Source organism: Scyliorhinus canicula, chromosome 12, assembly GCF_902713615.1.
Source record: "Scyliorhinus canicula chromosome 12, sScyCan1.1, whole genome shotgun sequence".
In the NCBI taxonomy this organism is placed as follows: domain Eukaryota; kingdom Metazoa; phylum Chordata; class Chondrichthyes; order Carcharhiniformes; family Scyliorhinidae; genus Scyliorhinus; species Scyliorhinus canicula.
Genome location: NC_052157.1, coordinates 30,249,489 through 30,267,916, shown reverse-complemented (window position 1 = coordinate 30,267,916; position 18,428 = coordinate 30,249,489). Strand labels below are relative to the sequence as shown.

The following is an 18,428-nucleotide window of genomic DNA, read 5'->3' as shown; positions in this document are numbered from 1 at the left end:
CTGGCTTTGCTGGTAGTTTTACGGTTAGCAGTCAGTCCATATGACATTTTTGTGGACCTATCACATTGCCCAGTGTATTAAAATGCAAATTGAGTACATGCAAATCAGTGTGCTATGTTGGCTTATAGCTTACAGCTGTTGGGTTTATGTGATGTTTTGCGATTTTAATAAAATTGTATTTGAAGAAGTAATTTTTTTCTGTGTTAAATTTGCTGTGTAGAATGTTAAGCTTAAAATTTAGACTAGATCTTTTCCATTGCAACGTGATAGAATTAAAATGAAGATTAGCTGAATGTTTTGGGATTTTTGCCAACCACCAGCAGAACATGGTGCAGGACAAAATGGAACCAAGGGTCTAAAGCAACAAATCACTATATAAACAGTGCCTGATATGTTTTGCATGAGAATTAGCTTGGTTTATTGACGAACACTTCAAAAGCTAATTTCTTGTTTACGAAGGCAACAAATTGAGGTTTTCAAGTACAGACCAACTGATATTAGCTTCCTCAGTCACCCTGAACAGTCAGCTGAAAGAAGAACAGTATGGGATAACTTTTAGAGCTGGGATTCATTTTTGTTTACCATAAGCAGTTTCCATATTTTATAACGCTGAAATTGCTTGACTTTTTTTTCGGAGAAAGTCGACTTTTTGCTCACATTCCAAAACATTGCTGAGAAACATCAAAACCTGTGTTTTCTGGCGATGCTCCTTTCTCCTGCCATTACCCCAGCAACTAATGGTGCATACATAATGCAGAATTGCTGCTTGAAGTGGTGCCCCTAGGTTCTGTTACCATGGAAACTATTTCATTTGTACTGTGGAATGGACTCTAATACAGCAAAATAATTGCACATGTCGTTTTTGATGACGTTCTACTTCCAGTTGCTCTCCCTTTTCTTAGTGACCAGCAGAAAGAGCAAAAGTTGCAGGCAAGCCAACCAGACTTTTCAAACAAACAGTGAACAGCAATCCTTTCTTAGAAAAGACCAGAACTTTTTCATGCTGGGCATTCCTGGGAGACCAGTAGTAGTGAATTAAATGCTACTGCAAATAGCAAAATATTGTGGATGCTGGGAATCTGAAATGTAAGTTGAAGGAACGAGAAATACTCTGGTCAGGCAACATTTGTGGGGAGATAAACCAAGTGTGGCCTTTTGTTAACTGGAAAATGCTGCACACTCGAACAGCAGGAAATAAGGCCTAGGGAAGTGGATCAACGTAATCAATATGAAACAATTTGTGGGGTTAACAACCGTGGGTGGCTAGTTTGTGACAGGGGAATGACCAAGTAGTAAACTAAGCCAAACCGAGGACCCATTGAGAAACTGTGTGAAGTTTCCTGATAGTACCATGCCAACTGTTGTTAAACAGCTATAATGTGAATTTAAAGAAAAAAATTGTTGAGCAGTATGGATATTGGACAGTATGTAAAATAGATTAATTTTATTTCCAACTCAAACTCTCAAGCTACCATGGTAGGTTTTAACTCTCATTTGCTGGTTTAGCTCAGCATTCTCGATTTGTTGTCCAATATTAAAACCACTGTGCTAATATATCCTCTACTTATTTAGTACCTGGCAAAATTAGTAGCTCTGATTAGGAAGCACTGTAAGAAGAGTTGTAAAAGGTCTTTACGCTCTTTTGAAATATGACTTGACGAATGTTGGGAAATTGATATAGCTGTTAATGCCTACTGACCAATAAATGCACTTCGCTCATTTCATGACCAAGATGTAAGCGTTCTTGTCTACTTTCTAATAATGGCCTGAAGTTTAGTGAGTGACTTGTAATGAACCCCCACCCACTTCAATCTGTTCATGTCAAATGTTTGAAATAGCCTTTTGAGAAATTGGCCAGATTTTAATCTGTTGGGATGTGCTTGAATAAATGTAGAAAGGTGCTTGTTTCTGTTTTGCCTTTTTTTTGGTTAATTTTGTGTTCATCAAGTTGCAAAAAGTTAATTTTGGTCAGTGTGACACACAAACCTTCCAATTTCTCAAGCATAAGAATCGAGTCTTAAGTCGGTTATAACATCAGATGAAATGCAAAGCTTTCTCTGCATTGCCCCAATTATGTTTCATTTTCAACCTCGGTAATTTAGCTGCATTTTGTGACTTACTCTGTTCTCATTTTTGAAACTCTTCCTCAAGCTGTTCCTATGCACGGAATCAAAAAGATGGGTTTTAAAAATAATATTTAGTCCCCCTCTTGAATTCTCTCTGGCTTGGCATCCATTCCCCCAATAACAGTGTAAATACGACCCTATTTCCAGTTCACATCCAGACTTGAAACGTTAGCTCCCTTTTCTCTCCACAGATGCTGTCAGACCTGCTGCGGTTGTCCAGTATTTTCTGTTTTTGTTTCAGATTCCAGCATCTGCAGAAGATTTTAGTTTAGACGGGCAGCATGGTCGTCGCAGGCTTGGAGAGCCGAACGTAGAACATTACAGCGTAGTACAGGCCCTTCGGCCCTCAATGTTGCGCCGACCTGTGAAACGACTCTAAAGCCCATCTGCACTATTCCCTTATCATCCATATGTTTATCCAATGACCATTTAAATGCCCTTAATTTTGGCAAGTCCACTACTGTTGCAGGCAGGGCATTCCACGCCCTTACTACTCTCTGACTAAAGAACCTACCTCTGACATCTGTCCTATATCTATCTCCCCTCAATTTAAAGCTATGTCCCCCTCGTGCTGGACATCACCTTCCGAGGAAAAAGGCTCTCAATGTCCACCCTACCTAATCCTCTGATCATCTTGTATGCCTCAATTAAGTCCCCTCTTAACCTTCTTCTCTCTAACGAAAACAGCCTCAAGTCCTTCAGCCTTTCCTCATATGATCTTCCCTCCATACCAGGCAACATCCTGGTAAATCTCCTCTGCACCCTTTCCAATGCTTCCACATCCTTCCTATAATGCGGCGACCAGAATTGCACGCAGTATTCCAAATGCGGCCACCCCAGAGTTTTGTACAGCTGCAACATCGAAGGGCCTCTTCCTGTGCTGTACTTTTCTTTGTTCTTTGTAACTTGCTTTTTTTCTATTTTTACTTCTGTAGCCGTGTGGAAATTTTGTTTTGACGTTTGAAGCGGCAAATAAAAAATTACTTTTGAGTAAATAGCATGCTTTTCATTGCCGAACAAGTTGCATTGTTGGACAACCTGGTTGGACATATTAATTTTACTAAAATAAGGCAGCTTGAGGGCAGCACGGTGACAGTGGTTAGCACTGCTTCACGGTGCCGAGGTCCCAGGTTCGATCCCAGCTCTGGGTCACTGTCCGCGTGGAGTTTGCACATTCTCCCCGTGTTTGTGTATCGCCCCCACAACCCAAAGATGTGCAGGGCAGGTCAATTGGCCATGCTAAATTGCCCCTTAATTGGGCAAAAATGAATTGTAGTCGAATTTAAAAAAACAAGGCAGCTTGCGATAAAGCCCCGCGCCTATTTGAAACTTACTTTTACATATCTCAAACCCATTTCATGTAGGACTGTTAAAGCCAGAAGATAGTGGAGATTTCTACCCCTTGAGTTTGGTTGGCATTTGAACAGCATTCTCAGAATTTCAATATCATTGTTTGAACTACCACTCCTTTTCATGGCTTAATCGTTCTTGGTAAGCGACCAAAGAAGTTTGCTCATGAATTGACAAAGTATATTGGTAAATGGCTGATTACTACTTTGCTTTTAATTGAACTGATTCACTTTGGAGGAATTATTTACTTAACTGTCTCCAGATTTCTGGAGTGATATTGCAGGTGCTGACTGTCTCGGGGTTCTTTTAAGTATTGATACAGTTGCAGAGACAGCATCGGTAGAATCTGATGTGGGTTGTAGAGACATCATCAGTCGAGTCTGATGTACCTGCAACCATTTAAAAAAATAAAAATAAATAAATTTAGAGTATCCAATTTTTTTTATCCAATTAAGGGGCAATTCAGCGTGGCCATTTCACCTACTGTACTCGTCTTTTTGGGTTGTGAGGGTGAGACCCATGCAGACGCTAGGAGAATGTGCAAACTCCACACCGACAGTGACCCAGGGCCAGGATCAAACCTGGGTCCTCAGCGCCACAGGCAGCAATGCTAACCACTGTGCCACCATGCCACCAATGTACCTTCAACCATGACCTATTGGTGGTGAAGTCCATCTCCACAACTGCACAGATTGTATGACTTACGAGCTTTGGAGAATAAGTGGCAGAGGTGAAAAAAGATAGTTAAGCTGGTTTTTGCCTGAAATATTTATAATTTGAAGAAATGCTCATGGTCAAAATTCTTGTCAATTGCAACTTTACAAATTTGGGGGTATTAGAACAATACAGCCGAACGGTTACTTTCCGCATGTTGTGATCCGTCACTAAAATGTTTTGCAACTTGATTCACGTGTTGGTGGACTTATTTCTAATCTGAAGATTTTGTTTAGTCATTTTATCTTGAATACTGACTTAAATCATGTCATTTCTAGGTAGTGGTAATTCTAGCTGTCGCCCACAAGTCCACAGTTTGTGCTTTTGGCTTGATGGCTTTTGGCATTTGTGCCAGCGATTTGCTATCTGGTTACATAAGCTGAGTCATAACAGAAGTAACCATAATAAAAGTTGTCACTAAAATGGTTCAACAGAGCTTCGAGAATACGCTGTGCTGAAATGTATCTGCAAGTGCTAAATGATTATTCCACACTGCTCTTCTGCTTGGTATGCATTTCAAGAATGTTTGTAATTCAACAATCAATCATTCACTGATTGGTTCGTTTTGACCAAGATTGTCACCGTGGATTTTGGTAGTAATTTACCTTTGTGTCTGAAGGTTCATGGTTCAAGCTCTATTTCAGATCTGGTGTCCACAAGCTATGCTGCTCGGTCAGTAAATTGAGGTGAAATTTTTGACTTGCTGAGTGCGATTTTAAACCGAGGCAGCCTGTCTATTCAGGAGGATAAGAAATATCCGATGCCACCATTTGAAATGGAGCGAAGGGTTTTGCTGGCATCCTGGCCAACACACACCTCTCGAGCAACACCACCAGAGCAGCTTAATTGGTAATTTATGTGTGTATTATCAACAACTGACACGAGGAAGTATGGAGTTCATAAACTGATCAAGCTTTATTTACAAGGTATGTTCACTACAGGCTGCTGTATCACTCTGGCAGTTTCTTGCCCTCGTGACCTGTTAAATCATTTCTGGTGACTAAGTCATTAATGCACAGTGCTTACTGCAGCTACTAAGACTCAATATAAATACTTCACAATCCCTTACCCTTTAAATCGACATTCCCAACAATTTCAAACAGGTGGAAGAAAACAATAATCAAATAACAATCAATAAGTCAGATGGTTTGGAGGTTGTCACTCTCTGGTCGAAGGTAAACCTCTGGAGTCTACATCGTTGCACGAGCTGCAACCTCTGGTGTTTTCATTTTTGTACGAATGTCATGAATGTATGTTTGAGGGCAGCACGGTGGCCTAGTGGTTAGCACAACCGCCTCACGGCGCTGAGGTCCCAGGTTCGATCCTGGCTCTGGGTCACTGTCCGTGTGGAGTTTGCACATTCTCCCCGTGTCTGCGTGGGTTTCGCCCCCACAGCCCAAAAATGTGCAGAGTAGGTGGATTGGCCACGCTAAATTGCCCCTTAATTGGAAAAAAATAATTGGGTAATCTAAATTTATTAAAAAAAAATAAAAATGAATGTATGTTTGCACCGGTGTCGACTTTGGAACTAGAGGTTGACTCTGTGTTTGGTCTGAAGGTGAAATGTTATCTTCCTCAATAGTGTTGTTGGTGTCAGGGTTGCAGAATGATTCAGGTCAGGTCTTAGTACAATTGAATCTGAATTTTTAGCCGTCTCCATTTCCAGCGGATCGGTTCTCCCTGCCAGCAGCTGGTCCGATTGCCTCCTCCAGATGATATCATCTCTAGTCTGGATGGTATATGAGACAGGCCCAGCCTGAGCAAGGATCATGGCAGGAACCCATTTTTCTCCTGTGGAATAATTCCTGGTGATATATAATGGTGCCTTGTGTCTGATATGTTTCAAAACACTGACTATAAATTAATTTTAGAAATCAGTCAGTCACTTTTAGGCAGGAAAACATGACAGCCAGTTTGTGTAAGCCTGCCAAACTGTTAAATGGGCGTTTAATCTGTTTTTGGTATTTGCAGAAAACATATTTGATTAAGTAGTGCTGTTTTATTTGTGTTTCAGTTTAAGAGGAGGGTGAATAACGGCTGCACTAAAATCCCAACTTGGGTTCTGAACTTGTATTCTGGTGTTAGATTGAAAATGACAGCTATTCATTCAGAAGTGAACCAAGCTGGCAAGTGATCTGTCTTTGGCCCTCCCCCATTCGTCATGTATAGGCTGCGCCTCTACGATATTATCCAAAAGCCACAATATATGCTGATGATACTCAGCTCTACTTCACTGCCACCAGGTCTTTTGACTCCTCCACTGCCAAATTATCAGATTACTTATCTGACTTGAAATACTGGACAAGCAGAAATTTCCTTCAATTAACTACTGAGACGACTGGTTTTTGGTCCCTACTCCAAACCCTGTTCCTTAGCTATTGATTCCATCCCTATCCCTGGCATTAGTCTCTGATTACATCCGTCTGTTGGCAACTTTGGTGTCACATTTGATCCTGAAATGAGTTTTCAACCTCCTTATTTGTGGCACCACAATGATGCCTATTTCCAGTTTGAAACATTGTCAACTGCACCCCTGATGCAGCTTATCTATTGCTGAAATCTGCATTCAGCCATGTTGTTACCTCTGGACTCGATTATTCCGATGCATTCCTGGCTGGTCACCCAAGGGCCATCCTGCCTGTGTCTAAACTTCGCAGCAAAACCTATTTCCATATCATCCCTGTGCTCGCTGACTTAAATTGACTGAGTCAACTGGATTTTAAAATTCTCAACCATGGTTTTAAATCCTGCAATGACCTTGCCCCTTCCTGTCTCTGATCTCTTGCAGTCCCACAATCTTCAGCTGTGCTGCTGTTTTGGCCTCTTGTCCATCCCCAATTTTAATTGCGGCAGTGTCTTCAGTTACCTGGGCCCTCTGCTAACCTCCTGCACCTCTCCACCTCTCTTTCCTCCTCTAAGGCACTTATTGAAACCTAATATCTCTTCCTGTGAATCAGTGTCATGCTTTATCTTGTATTGCTGTTGTGACGCTCCTTGGGACGTCGCATTGCAGTAAAGGTGTTTTGACAAATATGTATTCCTTTCAGGTAACTAAAGTAACTAGGTATCCTTCTAAAAGGGTGAAGTTGCCTTCACAGTAACATGCTTGGCAAGGACGAATTGAAATGGGGGACATGGTACTGTTTGGTCAGCTGGATTTGGATCTGAAGGGCTGAAAGTATGGACTGAGGTTCTTCTATGTTGGGTTCGGATCATGCTGCAAGCTAATCTGATAGATGAGCAGTATTTGTTTCGTGGGGGTGGGTGAGGTGCAAGTATTGGAGAGAATAAAGAGAACTACCGACCTATCTGCTGGGAAAATTCAGAAATTAAAAAAAAACTTGCTGAAGCCTCAATTCTCCAAACAGTTCACTGCAGAGTAAAGTATTTTTGTCACGGGAAATTTGTGCGATTCAAAACACGTTTTGAGAAATACATGGGATTGCTGGTATGTTAAAGGTAAGAATGCTGTAATAATTAAACACGACTGCAAGACTAAACAGTCGTTTGAATGGAGGTGTGACGTTTGCTGAAACCTCAGGACCATTTCGGTGCAACATCTTTATGGAAAATGGAAACTCTAATGGGGAAAAAAAGTGGCTGATGTTATTGCATTTAAACAAGAATCTATACTTCTAAGAAAATAATTTGTTGTTAAAATGAAATTAGAAAATTGGCAGCACTTGGTACAAGCAAACAACAATGGCATGTGTGGCTATCAGAAATCAAATTTTGCTGGTAGAATCTGTGATCTGATCAACCAAGACAGATGGTAGCCCTGCGAGTAGTTTTTAAAAAAAAAGTATTGCTTTGAGAATAAATGTGCTTTTGGTTTCCTTTGTTTTTCATCTAGGCTGAATTATTTATGAAATGATTTCAGGATAGGTTGACAACGTGCAATGAATGATTTTAGTTTTTAATTCCAACTTTGGTCAGTTGGAAAATATTTTAAAAAAACTTTCAAGTTCCTAAATTAAAAGCTTCATTCCTGCAATGCATTTATTGAGTTCTTTACAAGTGGAATGAAAGATGGGGATAAAATTGATAGTTCAAAAAAAAACTCTGCATGTCAACGAGAAACTCCTTCAGCAAGGTTAATTTGCAAAACATGGTGTGTGTTTTGATGTTCTGCATATGTATACTCAAGATGATTTTAAAATTATGTATGTGATGGAAGTAATGTTGAAATAATTTGCAATTGCTCAAGTTGCCAGTTGAGTAGCTGCTGCCATGGGTGGTGCAGAGTAATATTCAGCTGTCCAAATATTGTGTTTTTTATTGCACATCTGCAAGGAAAAATCAGAATGAACATTTTCTTTGTTGGGGGGGTGAAGAGCAGGGAAAAGAGAGCCAATTGTTTGATATGGAATTATTTTTGTTTCTATTTTGTTGCATTGGAAATCTGCATAGTAGGATTTGGAATTTTTCCAATTTAGATACTGCAAGTGGCATTCTGGATTAGCTGTACTATGGTGTTCTTGAATTGTAAAGATGCAGCAATACTGTTGCTGACGGCATGGTAGCAAGTGGCTAGCACTGTCGCTTCACAGCTCCAGGGTCCCGGGTTCGATTCCTGGCTTGGGTGACTGTCTGTGCAGCGTCTGCACGTTCTCCCCGTGTCTGCGTGGGTTTCCTCTGGGTGCTCCGGTTTCCTCCCACAGTCCAAAGATGTGCAGTTTTAGGTCAATTTATCATGCCAAATTGCCCTTTAATGTCCAAAAAAAAAAAGGTTAGATGGGTTACGGGGGATCGGGTGGAGGTGTGGGTTTAAGTGGGAAGCTCTTTCCGAGGGCTGGTGCAGACCTCAATAGGCTGAACGGCCTCCATTCTGTAGATTCTATGACACTGAACTTCGATAATACTGTTGCATCGAATTAGCTTGCATCTTTGAGCTCGGACTGCAGTATTGTTTCTGCTTTGTAGTTCAGTAAGCTGCAGCTGTGTGTTCCCAGCTGCCTGAAGTCTAATCCTGTTTGTAGCAGTGGGCATGTAACATACATGGTCTCCTACTGTGCCTAACCTGGAGGAGTATTAAATATTTTGTGACCTGTATGTTCACAAAGTCAAATTTAGTATTACATTAACCTTTGGTAGGCTGACTTTTAAAATATTTTACATTGCACTTCTCATTGGGATATCATTGTAGCGTGGATTTACATGGTTTAGCTAGATAGATGGCCGTGACTAATTTCCAATTGGATGAGTTAATGCTTCAAATATAGTATGTCAACAATTTACCCCCGTGCGTGTCCAGGTTTCTTTGAATTGACGGCACAAAAATGTAAACATTAATAAAATTACGAATTTGAGAACAGTTGTAAGGAATTTATCTGCCGCTTGGTGGTAATGGCACTGCATTTTGTCACTGATATTTACGTTTCAGATGGAGAAAGACATTGAAATGGGCAAAATTAGTTGCAGGGGTTTTGTTCTGCACCTTTACAAAATGGTGGACAATATTCTTGAGGTTAAATGACTAACTATATGAAGAGTGGCTTAAATGTGTCCCTTTTACGATTTAAAATAGCCTGCAATAAAATAGCTTTCTATTGCACAATTAATGATATTTGTAAAATACCCTACATGCCTTTTAAAAAAAATTAAATTAAATTTAGAGTATCCAATTTTTTTTTCCAAATAAGGGGCAATTTTAGTGTGGCCAATCCACCTAGCCTGCATATCTTTGAGTTGTGGGGGTGAAACCCACGCATACACAGGGACAATGTGCAAACTCCACACGGACAGTGACCTAGGACCAGGATTTGAACCTGGATTCTTAATGCCATAGGCAGCAGTGCTAACCACTATGCCTCCTACCGTCCTACTGACATGTCTGAATGGGGTCAGCCGCAGTAATTTATTGTGCCGATTAATTATTTGTTGGCGTAAGAAAAACTGAGCTTGTTTTTAGTGATATATTGTATTGTTGAATATGAGAAAAACTGTCTCCGCAAGCGGGTTTTATTTGCTGTTTTAATGGTAAGTACAACTCTTGTTCAATTCATGTTGGACGAAGGTGTTTGCACTTGTGGGGACTTTTGTTTCAACTCAAACTGTTTCTGTTGTATTGAGAGAGTTTAAGTCAGGAAACTTAAACATGAGCTTGGGAAAGAAGGAAATATTGTTTAGCAACCAGGGGCCACTTTTAGGGAGAAGACCCTCTGAGTTTGTGTTTAACTGGTTCCAGGTAGAAGGAGCTTCGCAGGAGAGGGAGAACATTTCTCCCAGCTTTGCTCAGACGAAAGGCCATGCAATGGACTAAGGGGCAAGAAGGCAAGGGCCAGAAAAATAAAGAACAGCTAGTTAAGGAAACGAGAGGAATGAAGAGAAGTTTTGAGCAAGTCTGATGTTAAAGGAATAGATGAAATTGGAACAGGATACTATTGGTTGAAGTCCCAGACAGAACTGAAAAGAACTTGGCGGGTGAGAACCCAAAGATACCTAAAATTATAAAGTTTGATATTTTGCAATAGCCGGTGAAGTAACAATTGAAGCAATGGTGAAGCAATTAGTGGCTGTATCTCAGTTTGTGCAAATGTTTAAAAAAAACATTCAAGGCAAAGGAATCCTGAAAGGACAGTTGGAAAGCCTGGAGGTGAAGCCTTGATGAAAACAGCTGAGGGAAAGTGTTGTTTGAAAGAAGATTAAAAGTGTTTTGTTGAGTGGAAATTTTGAACACTGACAATCATCTGGGGGGAATTTGTGGAAAATCCAGAGATTGTTTGATTGTCACATGTTCCGAAGTACAGTGAAAGTATTTTTCTGTGGCTGAGGGAACAGTACGTACATAGTAGACAAAAAGAATAATCAACAGAGTACATTGACAAATGGTAACATCGACAACCAGTGTTTGGTTACATTGCGGAACAAGGGGCCAAACAAAGCAAATACGTGAGCAAGAGCAGCATAGGGCGTCATGAATAGTGTACTTACAGGGAACAGATCAGACCAAGGGGAGTCGTTGAGGAGTCTTGTAGCGGTGGGGAAGAAGCTGTTCCCATGTCTGGACGTGCGGGTCTTCAGACTTCTGTACTTACTGCCTGATGGAAGGGTTTGGAAGAAGGCAATCCCTGGGTGTGAAGGGTCTCTGATAATGCTGTCTGCCTTCCTGAGGCAGTGAGAGGTGTATGCAGAATCAATGTGAGGGTGGCAAGCTTGTGTGATGCGTTGGGCTGAGTTCACCACACTGCAGTTTCTTGCGATCTTGGACAGAGCAGTTGCCATACCTGTGATGCAGCCGGGTAGGATGCTCTCTGTGGCACATCTGTAGAACTTTGTGAGAGTCGTGCAGACATGCCAAATTTCTTCAGCTTCCGTCAGAAGTAGAGACGTTTTTGGGCTTTCTTGACTGTGGCATCAACGTGAGTGAACCAGGACAGAAATTTGATTGGGTGGCATCTGCCACTTGGCTTCAGATTGGAGTGTGTCTGACTGCAGTCAGACTGACGGCTTAAAGGGGATGTGTGTTTATTGAGAGCATTATAAGAACATAAGAACATAAGAACTAGGAGCAGGAGTAGGCCATCTGGCCCCTCGAGCCTGCTCCGCCATTCAATTAGATCATGGCTGATCTTTTGTCGACTCAGCTCCACTTTCCGGCCCGAACACCATAACCCTTAATCCCTTTATTCTTCAAAAAACTATCTATCTTTCCCTTAAAAACATGTAATGAAGGAGCCTCAACTGCTTCACTGGGCAAGGAATTCCATAGATTCACAACCCTTTGGGTGAAGAAGTTCCTCCTAAACTCAGTTCTAAATCTACTTCCCCTTATTTTGAGGCTATGCCCCCTAGTTCTGCTGTCACCCGCCAGTGGAAACAACCTGCCCGCATCTATCCTATCTATTCCCTTCATAATTTTAAATGTTTCTATAAGATCCCCCCCCTCATCCTTCTAAATTCCAACGAGTACAGTCCCAGTCTACTCAACCTCTCCTCATAATCCAACCCCTTCAACTCTGGGATTAACGTAGTGAATCTCCTCTGCACACCCTCCAGTGCCAGTACGTCCTCTCTCAAGTAAGGAGACCAAAACTGAACACAATACTCCAGGTGTGGCCGCACTAACACCTTATACAATTGCAACATAACCTCCCTCGTCTTAAACTCCATCCCTCTTATAACACAAGATATACATGTTATCCTTGAAGTCTGTTTACATTTGTCAAGACAGGAGTGAAGTGGAGTTTTATTACAGTCAAACTTTAATGTTTAATGGAAAAAATGTTGTTAAAAGCTAATTTACATTCCTTTGACTCCGTTCCTTCATGTTTTCTAAAAAATAAAGTTGAAGTTATGGTCTTTTGAACCAGGGTTCCATTCTGGGATCTTCCCATCCAATAATAACATCAACTGGGATTGTAATAGTAGATTAAATTCCTTCTTCACCTTGCCACCTTGGTAAGCACTGGGAAAATACTCCCATTCAGTTTCCAATTGAAGAATCTAAACGTGTAATAAACTACAATCCCAGTAGAGAATTTAATCATTTATTTGCTAAACGAAATAACTGAGTATATGCACCACAGTATTCTGAATACTGTAGCCTCATAATTCATTTGAAGTGCTTTGATCGTTTGAAATCAACATTTTTATAACAAGTAATTGTTGCATCTGTGCGCATGTGTCTGACGCCCAGCCTGGTGGTAGGAGTCCCTCGCATGCCAGCCACCCCACCTCACACCAATGCAGCTGACACACTCACCCAGTTGGTGAGGGCGAGTTAATGAACACCTGACACCCGTGCACACATGTTAAATACGATGGATTATGCTCATTGCCCATCCTTTTGCTCCATGACTTCTCCTTCATGTGTTTGCAGTGGTGTGCTTATTTTTATTTGGGAAATCAATGTCTCCCTGGAAACATAATTGGCAAATTAGATTTGAAGCGTCATTTAACTGTTCAACTGTTACTATGCTGGCACTAAAGCCACTAGGCTGCTAGTATAATGGTATTCCGCAACCTTGTGCTGAGAATAAAACAAAAATATTTGGATAATCTTGTTTTTTGGGGGGGCATGTCAAAATGTGGGCTGGTTTAGCTCACTGGGCTAAATCGCTGGCTTTTAAAGCAGACCAAGCAGGCCAGCAGCACGGTTCGATTCCCGTACCAGCCTCCCCTGGACAGGCGCCTAGGCGACTAGGGGCTTTTCACAGCAACTTCATTGAAGCCTACTCGTGACAATAAGCGATTTTCATTTCATTTCATCTGCCTGCTCATGAGACTTGTGTGCAAATACACGGCCTTTTGTGGCAGATGTCGATGTTATCTGACTGGGTGTTGCACTCAAATCGAGAGGTGCTGATATGACTGGGTTATGGACAGCAAATATAATTTGCTCCTGATATAACAAATACTGGCAGCCTGTGGACAGTTGGTGACAATGGATACAAAAATTGCACCTGCAAGTATTGTGGATTGAATTGCCTATTTTGAGGCTCACATTGAGGAATGTGTGAACTACTGAAGAACATCCATAAGCAGGATTTATTGTTGTTTGTGGGAGAAGATTGAGAATGTCAGCAAAATTGGGGCAAGATTTGCTTAACATTTTCCTCTAGTTCTTCTATATTTCTTTTTTTTTTTTAAATTTAGATTAGCCAATTATTTTTTCCAATTAAGGGGCAATTTAACGTGGCCAATCCACCTACTCTGCACATTTTTTGGGTTGTGGGGGCGAAACCCACGCAGACACGGGGAGAATGAGCAAACTCCACACGGACAGTGACCCAGAGCCGGGATCGAACCTGGGACCTCAGCGCCGTGAGGCGGTTGTGCTAACCACTAGGCCACCGTCCTGCCCGCGTTCTTCTATATTTCTGACAGGATTTTTAATTCATTAAAGAGCAGTCATTTTAACAAATGTTAATGCTGAAGTCAGTTCTGCTAATTTCCATACAAGGCATGCAATGCTTTTGTCAGTGCACTGGTGTGGTGTAATAAAGTACTGTTTGAATTCGGAGAACTTGATTTGAATCCAGCCAACACCAGTAAGAATCTCCCGTTTCCTCATCTATGTCTTACTTGATGAACTTACTTGGTAAACTTGCCCCTCTGATTTGGTACTCATTGGCAGTTTTGTTGGGCCTCGAGGCTTGTTTATGTGGAAAATGCCACTGGCAAAGTAGGGATGTTCTTTGAGGTTGGGGTTTAGATGTGCTGTTGGGGCATAATGGGGGTAAATTAATAGATTTCCAGTCACTTATAATGCTTGGGTTTGGCACTGATCCAAAATGCAAAAGTCACTCATTTCTTGATACTTGTATCCTGTTGTCCGAAGCACAAGTTCAGAAAAAACTGGAAATTAAATTAATATTAATTACTGTCTCACGGCAATCTATTATGTTTTCAAGAAAACAATTTGGACGGCACAGGATAATTAATGCACAAAAAATGTGGTCGGCACGATAGCACAGTGGTTAGCATTTTCCTTCGCAGCGCCAGGGACCCAGGTTCGATTCCGCCTTGGATCAGTGTCTGTGTGGAGTCTGCACGTTATCCCCGTGTCTGTGTGGTTTTCCTCTGGGTGCTCTGGTTTTCTCCCACAGTTCAAAGATGTGCAGGTTAGGTGGATTGGCCATGATAAATTGCCCTTCATGTCCTAAAAGGTTAGGTGGGGTTACAAGAATAGGATTCGGGCATGGGTTTAAGTAGGGTGCTCTTTCCAAAGGCTGGAGAAAACTTGATGGGCTGAATGGCCACCTCCTACACTGTAAATTCTATAAATATTTATGAATCTGGCAGTAGCACTAATGGTAACTTTAAGAAAGGAAGAGCTTTTGTGGTGTATGGATAATGTAGTAAACAAAGGCTGAAATTATATAAAACATTGGAAACTTGTCTTCGTGTAGCTAATAATATATTTTCTTTTGATAGTAATGGAAGAACGAACAGGTACAACGTCTTGGGGATCAGCTGACCAACCAAGTCCATCATACGAATCCTCGAGGGTGAGTCTCCATTTCACAAATAGCGCAACAAACCTTCAAAACTGGTACAGTACAGCATAAAAGCAATTCTGTATACGATTAGAGAAAAGGACAGTTTGTTCAGCTTAATCATTAAACCCAGTGCCTCCAGCTTGGGCAAGGGAAAGCAATGAACGGATAGACTAGAGGATTGGATTGGATTTGTTTATTGTCACGTGTACCGAAGTACAGTGAAAAGTATTTTTCTGAGAGCAGATCATTAAGTACATGAAAAGAAAAGGAAATAAAAGAAAATACATAATAGGGCAACACAAGGTATACAATGTAACTGCATAAGCACTGACATCGGATGAAGCATACGGGGGGGTAGTGTTAATGAGGTGAGCCCATAAGAGGGTCGTTCAGTAGTCTGGTAACTGCAGGGGAAGAAGCTATTTTTGAGTTTGTTCGTGCGTGTTCTCAGACTTCTGTATCTCCTGCCCGATGGAAGAAGTTGGAAGAATGAGTAAGCCGGGTGGGAGGGGTCTTTGATTATGCTTCCCGCTTTCCCCAGGCAGCGGGACGTGTAAATGGAGTCAATGGATGGGAGGCAGGTTTGTGTGATGGATTGGGCTGTGCTCATGACTCTCTGAAGTTAGTTGCCATACCAGGCTGTGATGCAGCCCGACAGGATGCTTTCTATGGTGCATCTGTAAAAGTTGGTAAGGGTTAATGTGAACATGCAAATTTCCTTAGTTTCCTGAGGAAGTATAGGCGCTGTTGTGCTTTCTTGGTGATAGCGTCGACGTGAGTGGACCAGGGCAGATTTTTGGTGATGTGTACCTCATGGAATTTGAAACTGCTAACCATCTCCACCTCACCCTGTTGATGCTGACAGGGTTGTGCACAGTGCTTTGCTTCCTGAAGTCGATGACCAGCTCTTTAGTTTTGCTGGCATTGAGGGAGAGATTGTTGTTGCTGCACCACTCCACTGGGTTCTCTATCTCTCCCCCCCCCCCCCCCCCCCCCCCCCCCCCCCCCCCCCCCCCCCCCCCCCCCCCCCCCGGTATTCTGACTCGTCGTTATTTGAGATCCGGCCGACTATGGTCGTATCGTCAGCAAACTTGTAGATGGAGTTGGAACCAAATTTTGCCACGCAGTCGTGTGTGTACAGGGAGTAGAGTAGGGGGCTAAGTACGCAGCCTTGCGGGACCCCAGTATTGAGGATTATTGAGGAGGAGGTGTTGTTGTTTATTCTTACTGATTGTGGTCTGTGGGTCAGAAAGTCGAGGATCCAGTTGCAGAGTGAGGAGCCAAGTCCTAGGTTTTGGAGCTATGATATGAGCGTGGCTGGGATTATGGTAATGAAGGCGGAGCTGTAGTCAGTAAATACGAGTCTGGTGTACGAGTCCTTGTTGTCGAGATGCTTCAGGGATGAGTTTCGGGCCAGGGAAATGATGTCTGCTGTGGACCGGTTGTGGTGGTATGCGAATTGCAGTGGATCAAAGTGTTCTGGGAGTATGGCGGTGATGCGCTTCATGACCAACCTCTCGAAGCACTTCATTATGACTGAAGTCAGGGCCACCGGACGGTAGTCATTGAGGTACGTTGCCTGGTTCTTCTTTGGCACCAGTATGATGGTGGTCTTCTTGAGGCAGGTGGGGACCTCTGAGTGGAGTAGGGACAGGTCAAAGATGTCCACGAACACATCTGCCAGCTGGTCTGCGCAGGTTCTGAGTGCACAACCAGAGATCCTGTCCGAGCCTGTCGCCTTCCGATGGTTTACTTTCAGGAAGGCCGATCTGACTTCGGAAGCTGTGATGGTGGGTATGGGTGAGTTATGGGCTGCTGGGGCACTTGACAGCGGATCATTGGTTTCCTGCTCAAACCGAGCATAGAAGGCATTGAGTTCGTCGGGGAGGGGTGCGCTGCTGCCGGCGAGCCCGTTATGTTGTTTGGGACTTTCCACAACCGTCGAGAATCTGTCCTGAGATTCTAGCTTGGTTTGATATTCTCTCTTGGCATCTCGGATGGCTTCGCGGAGGTCGTACCTGGATTTCTTGTGTAGGTCAGGGTGGTCTGACTTGAATGCCTCAGACCTGTCCTTCAGTAGGGAGTCAATCTCGCGATTGAACCATGGTTTCCGGTTGCGGAATGTACATACTGCTTTCTTTGGCACGCAGTCGTCTGCACTTTTGCTGATTAAGTCTGTGACGGTGGTGGCATACTCATTTAAGTTGGTCGCTGAATTCTTAAATATGGACCAGTCCACTGTCTCTAAGCAGTCACGTAGGAGCTCTTCTGTTTCCTTGGACCAGCACTGCACGACCTTTGAGCTGGATTCTCCTGCTTGAGTTTCTGCTTGTACGCCGGGAGAAGGAGCGCTGTCTTGTGGTCTGATTTCCCGAAGTGTGGTCGGGGGATGGAATGGTAGGTGGGCTTGATTTTTGAGTAGCAGTGGTCAACAGTGTTGTCTCCCCTGGTGGGACACATGTGCTGGTGAAATTTTGGCAGTACACTCTTGAGGGGCTGGTTTAGCTCACAAGGCTAAATCGCTGGCTTATAAAGCAGACCAAGCAGGCCAGCAGCACGGTTCGATTCCCGTACCAGCCTCCCCGGACAGGCGCCGGAATGTGGCGACTAGGGGCTTTTCACAGTAACTTCATTGAAGCCTACTCGTGACAATAAGCAATTTTCATTTCATTTCATTTTTCATTTCATTGAGGTTGGCCTTGTTGAAGTCCCCGGCCACGACGAACAAGGCCTTCGGGTGTTCTGTTTTTTTTTAAATAAACAATTTTATTGAGGTAGTTTTTGGCTTTGTAAACAGTTACAGACATCAACAGAAAGAAAGCAAAAAAGGCAAAAATGTGCAAACATCCACGTACATTCAATACTTCAATCGTAACATACTGCACAAGCCCTCTCCTCTCCCACTGGTACTACCCGCCATTTTATCCCTCCTACTCTACGCTACTCTATGCCCAAAACATGTGAACGTGGTCCGCTGGTCCTCCCGCGCACCTAGCGCATTTGTCCTCTATCCCAAAGAATTTGCTCATCCAAGCCACCGTCATGTGGGCCCGTTGAGCGACCTTAAATTGAATCAGCCCGAGCCTGGCACATGTCGCGGTCGAATTTACCCTACTCAGGGCGTCTGCCCACAGCCTGTCCTCCATTTCCCTGCCTAGCTCCTCCTCCCATTTAAGTTTCAGTTCCTCCGCCTGGGACCCTTCCTCCCTCATGAGCACTGTATAAATATCAGAGACTCTACCCCCCCCCCCCCCCCAAAAAGAGACTATTCTGTCTTGGATCCCCATTGGCGGGA

At 42.8% G+C, this 18,428-nt stretch overlaps 1 protein-coding gene across 12 annotated transcripts in view; it reads left to right on the top strand.

The window, feature by feature from the left end:
- tcf12 (transcription factor 12) overlaps window positions 1-18,428 on the top strand; it is a 367,875-nt gene that overhangs the window by 45,992 nt on the left and 303,455 nt on the right. For all 12 annotated transcript variants that reach the window (XM_038813403.1, XM_038813410.1, XM_038813409.1 and 9 more), the window contains one exon: window positions 15,069-15,142. In XM_038813403.1, coding sequence (XP_038669331.1) covers window positions 15,069-15,142 — 74 coding nt within the window. The remainder of the gene's footprint in view (window positions 1-15,068; window positions 15,143-18,428) is intronic.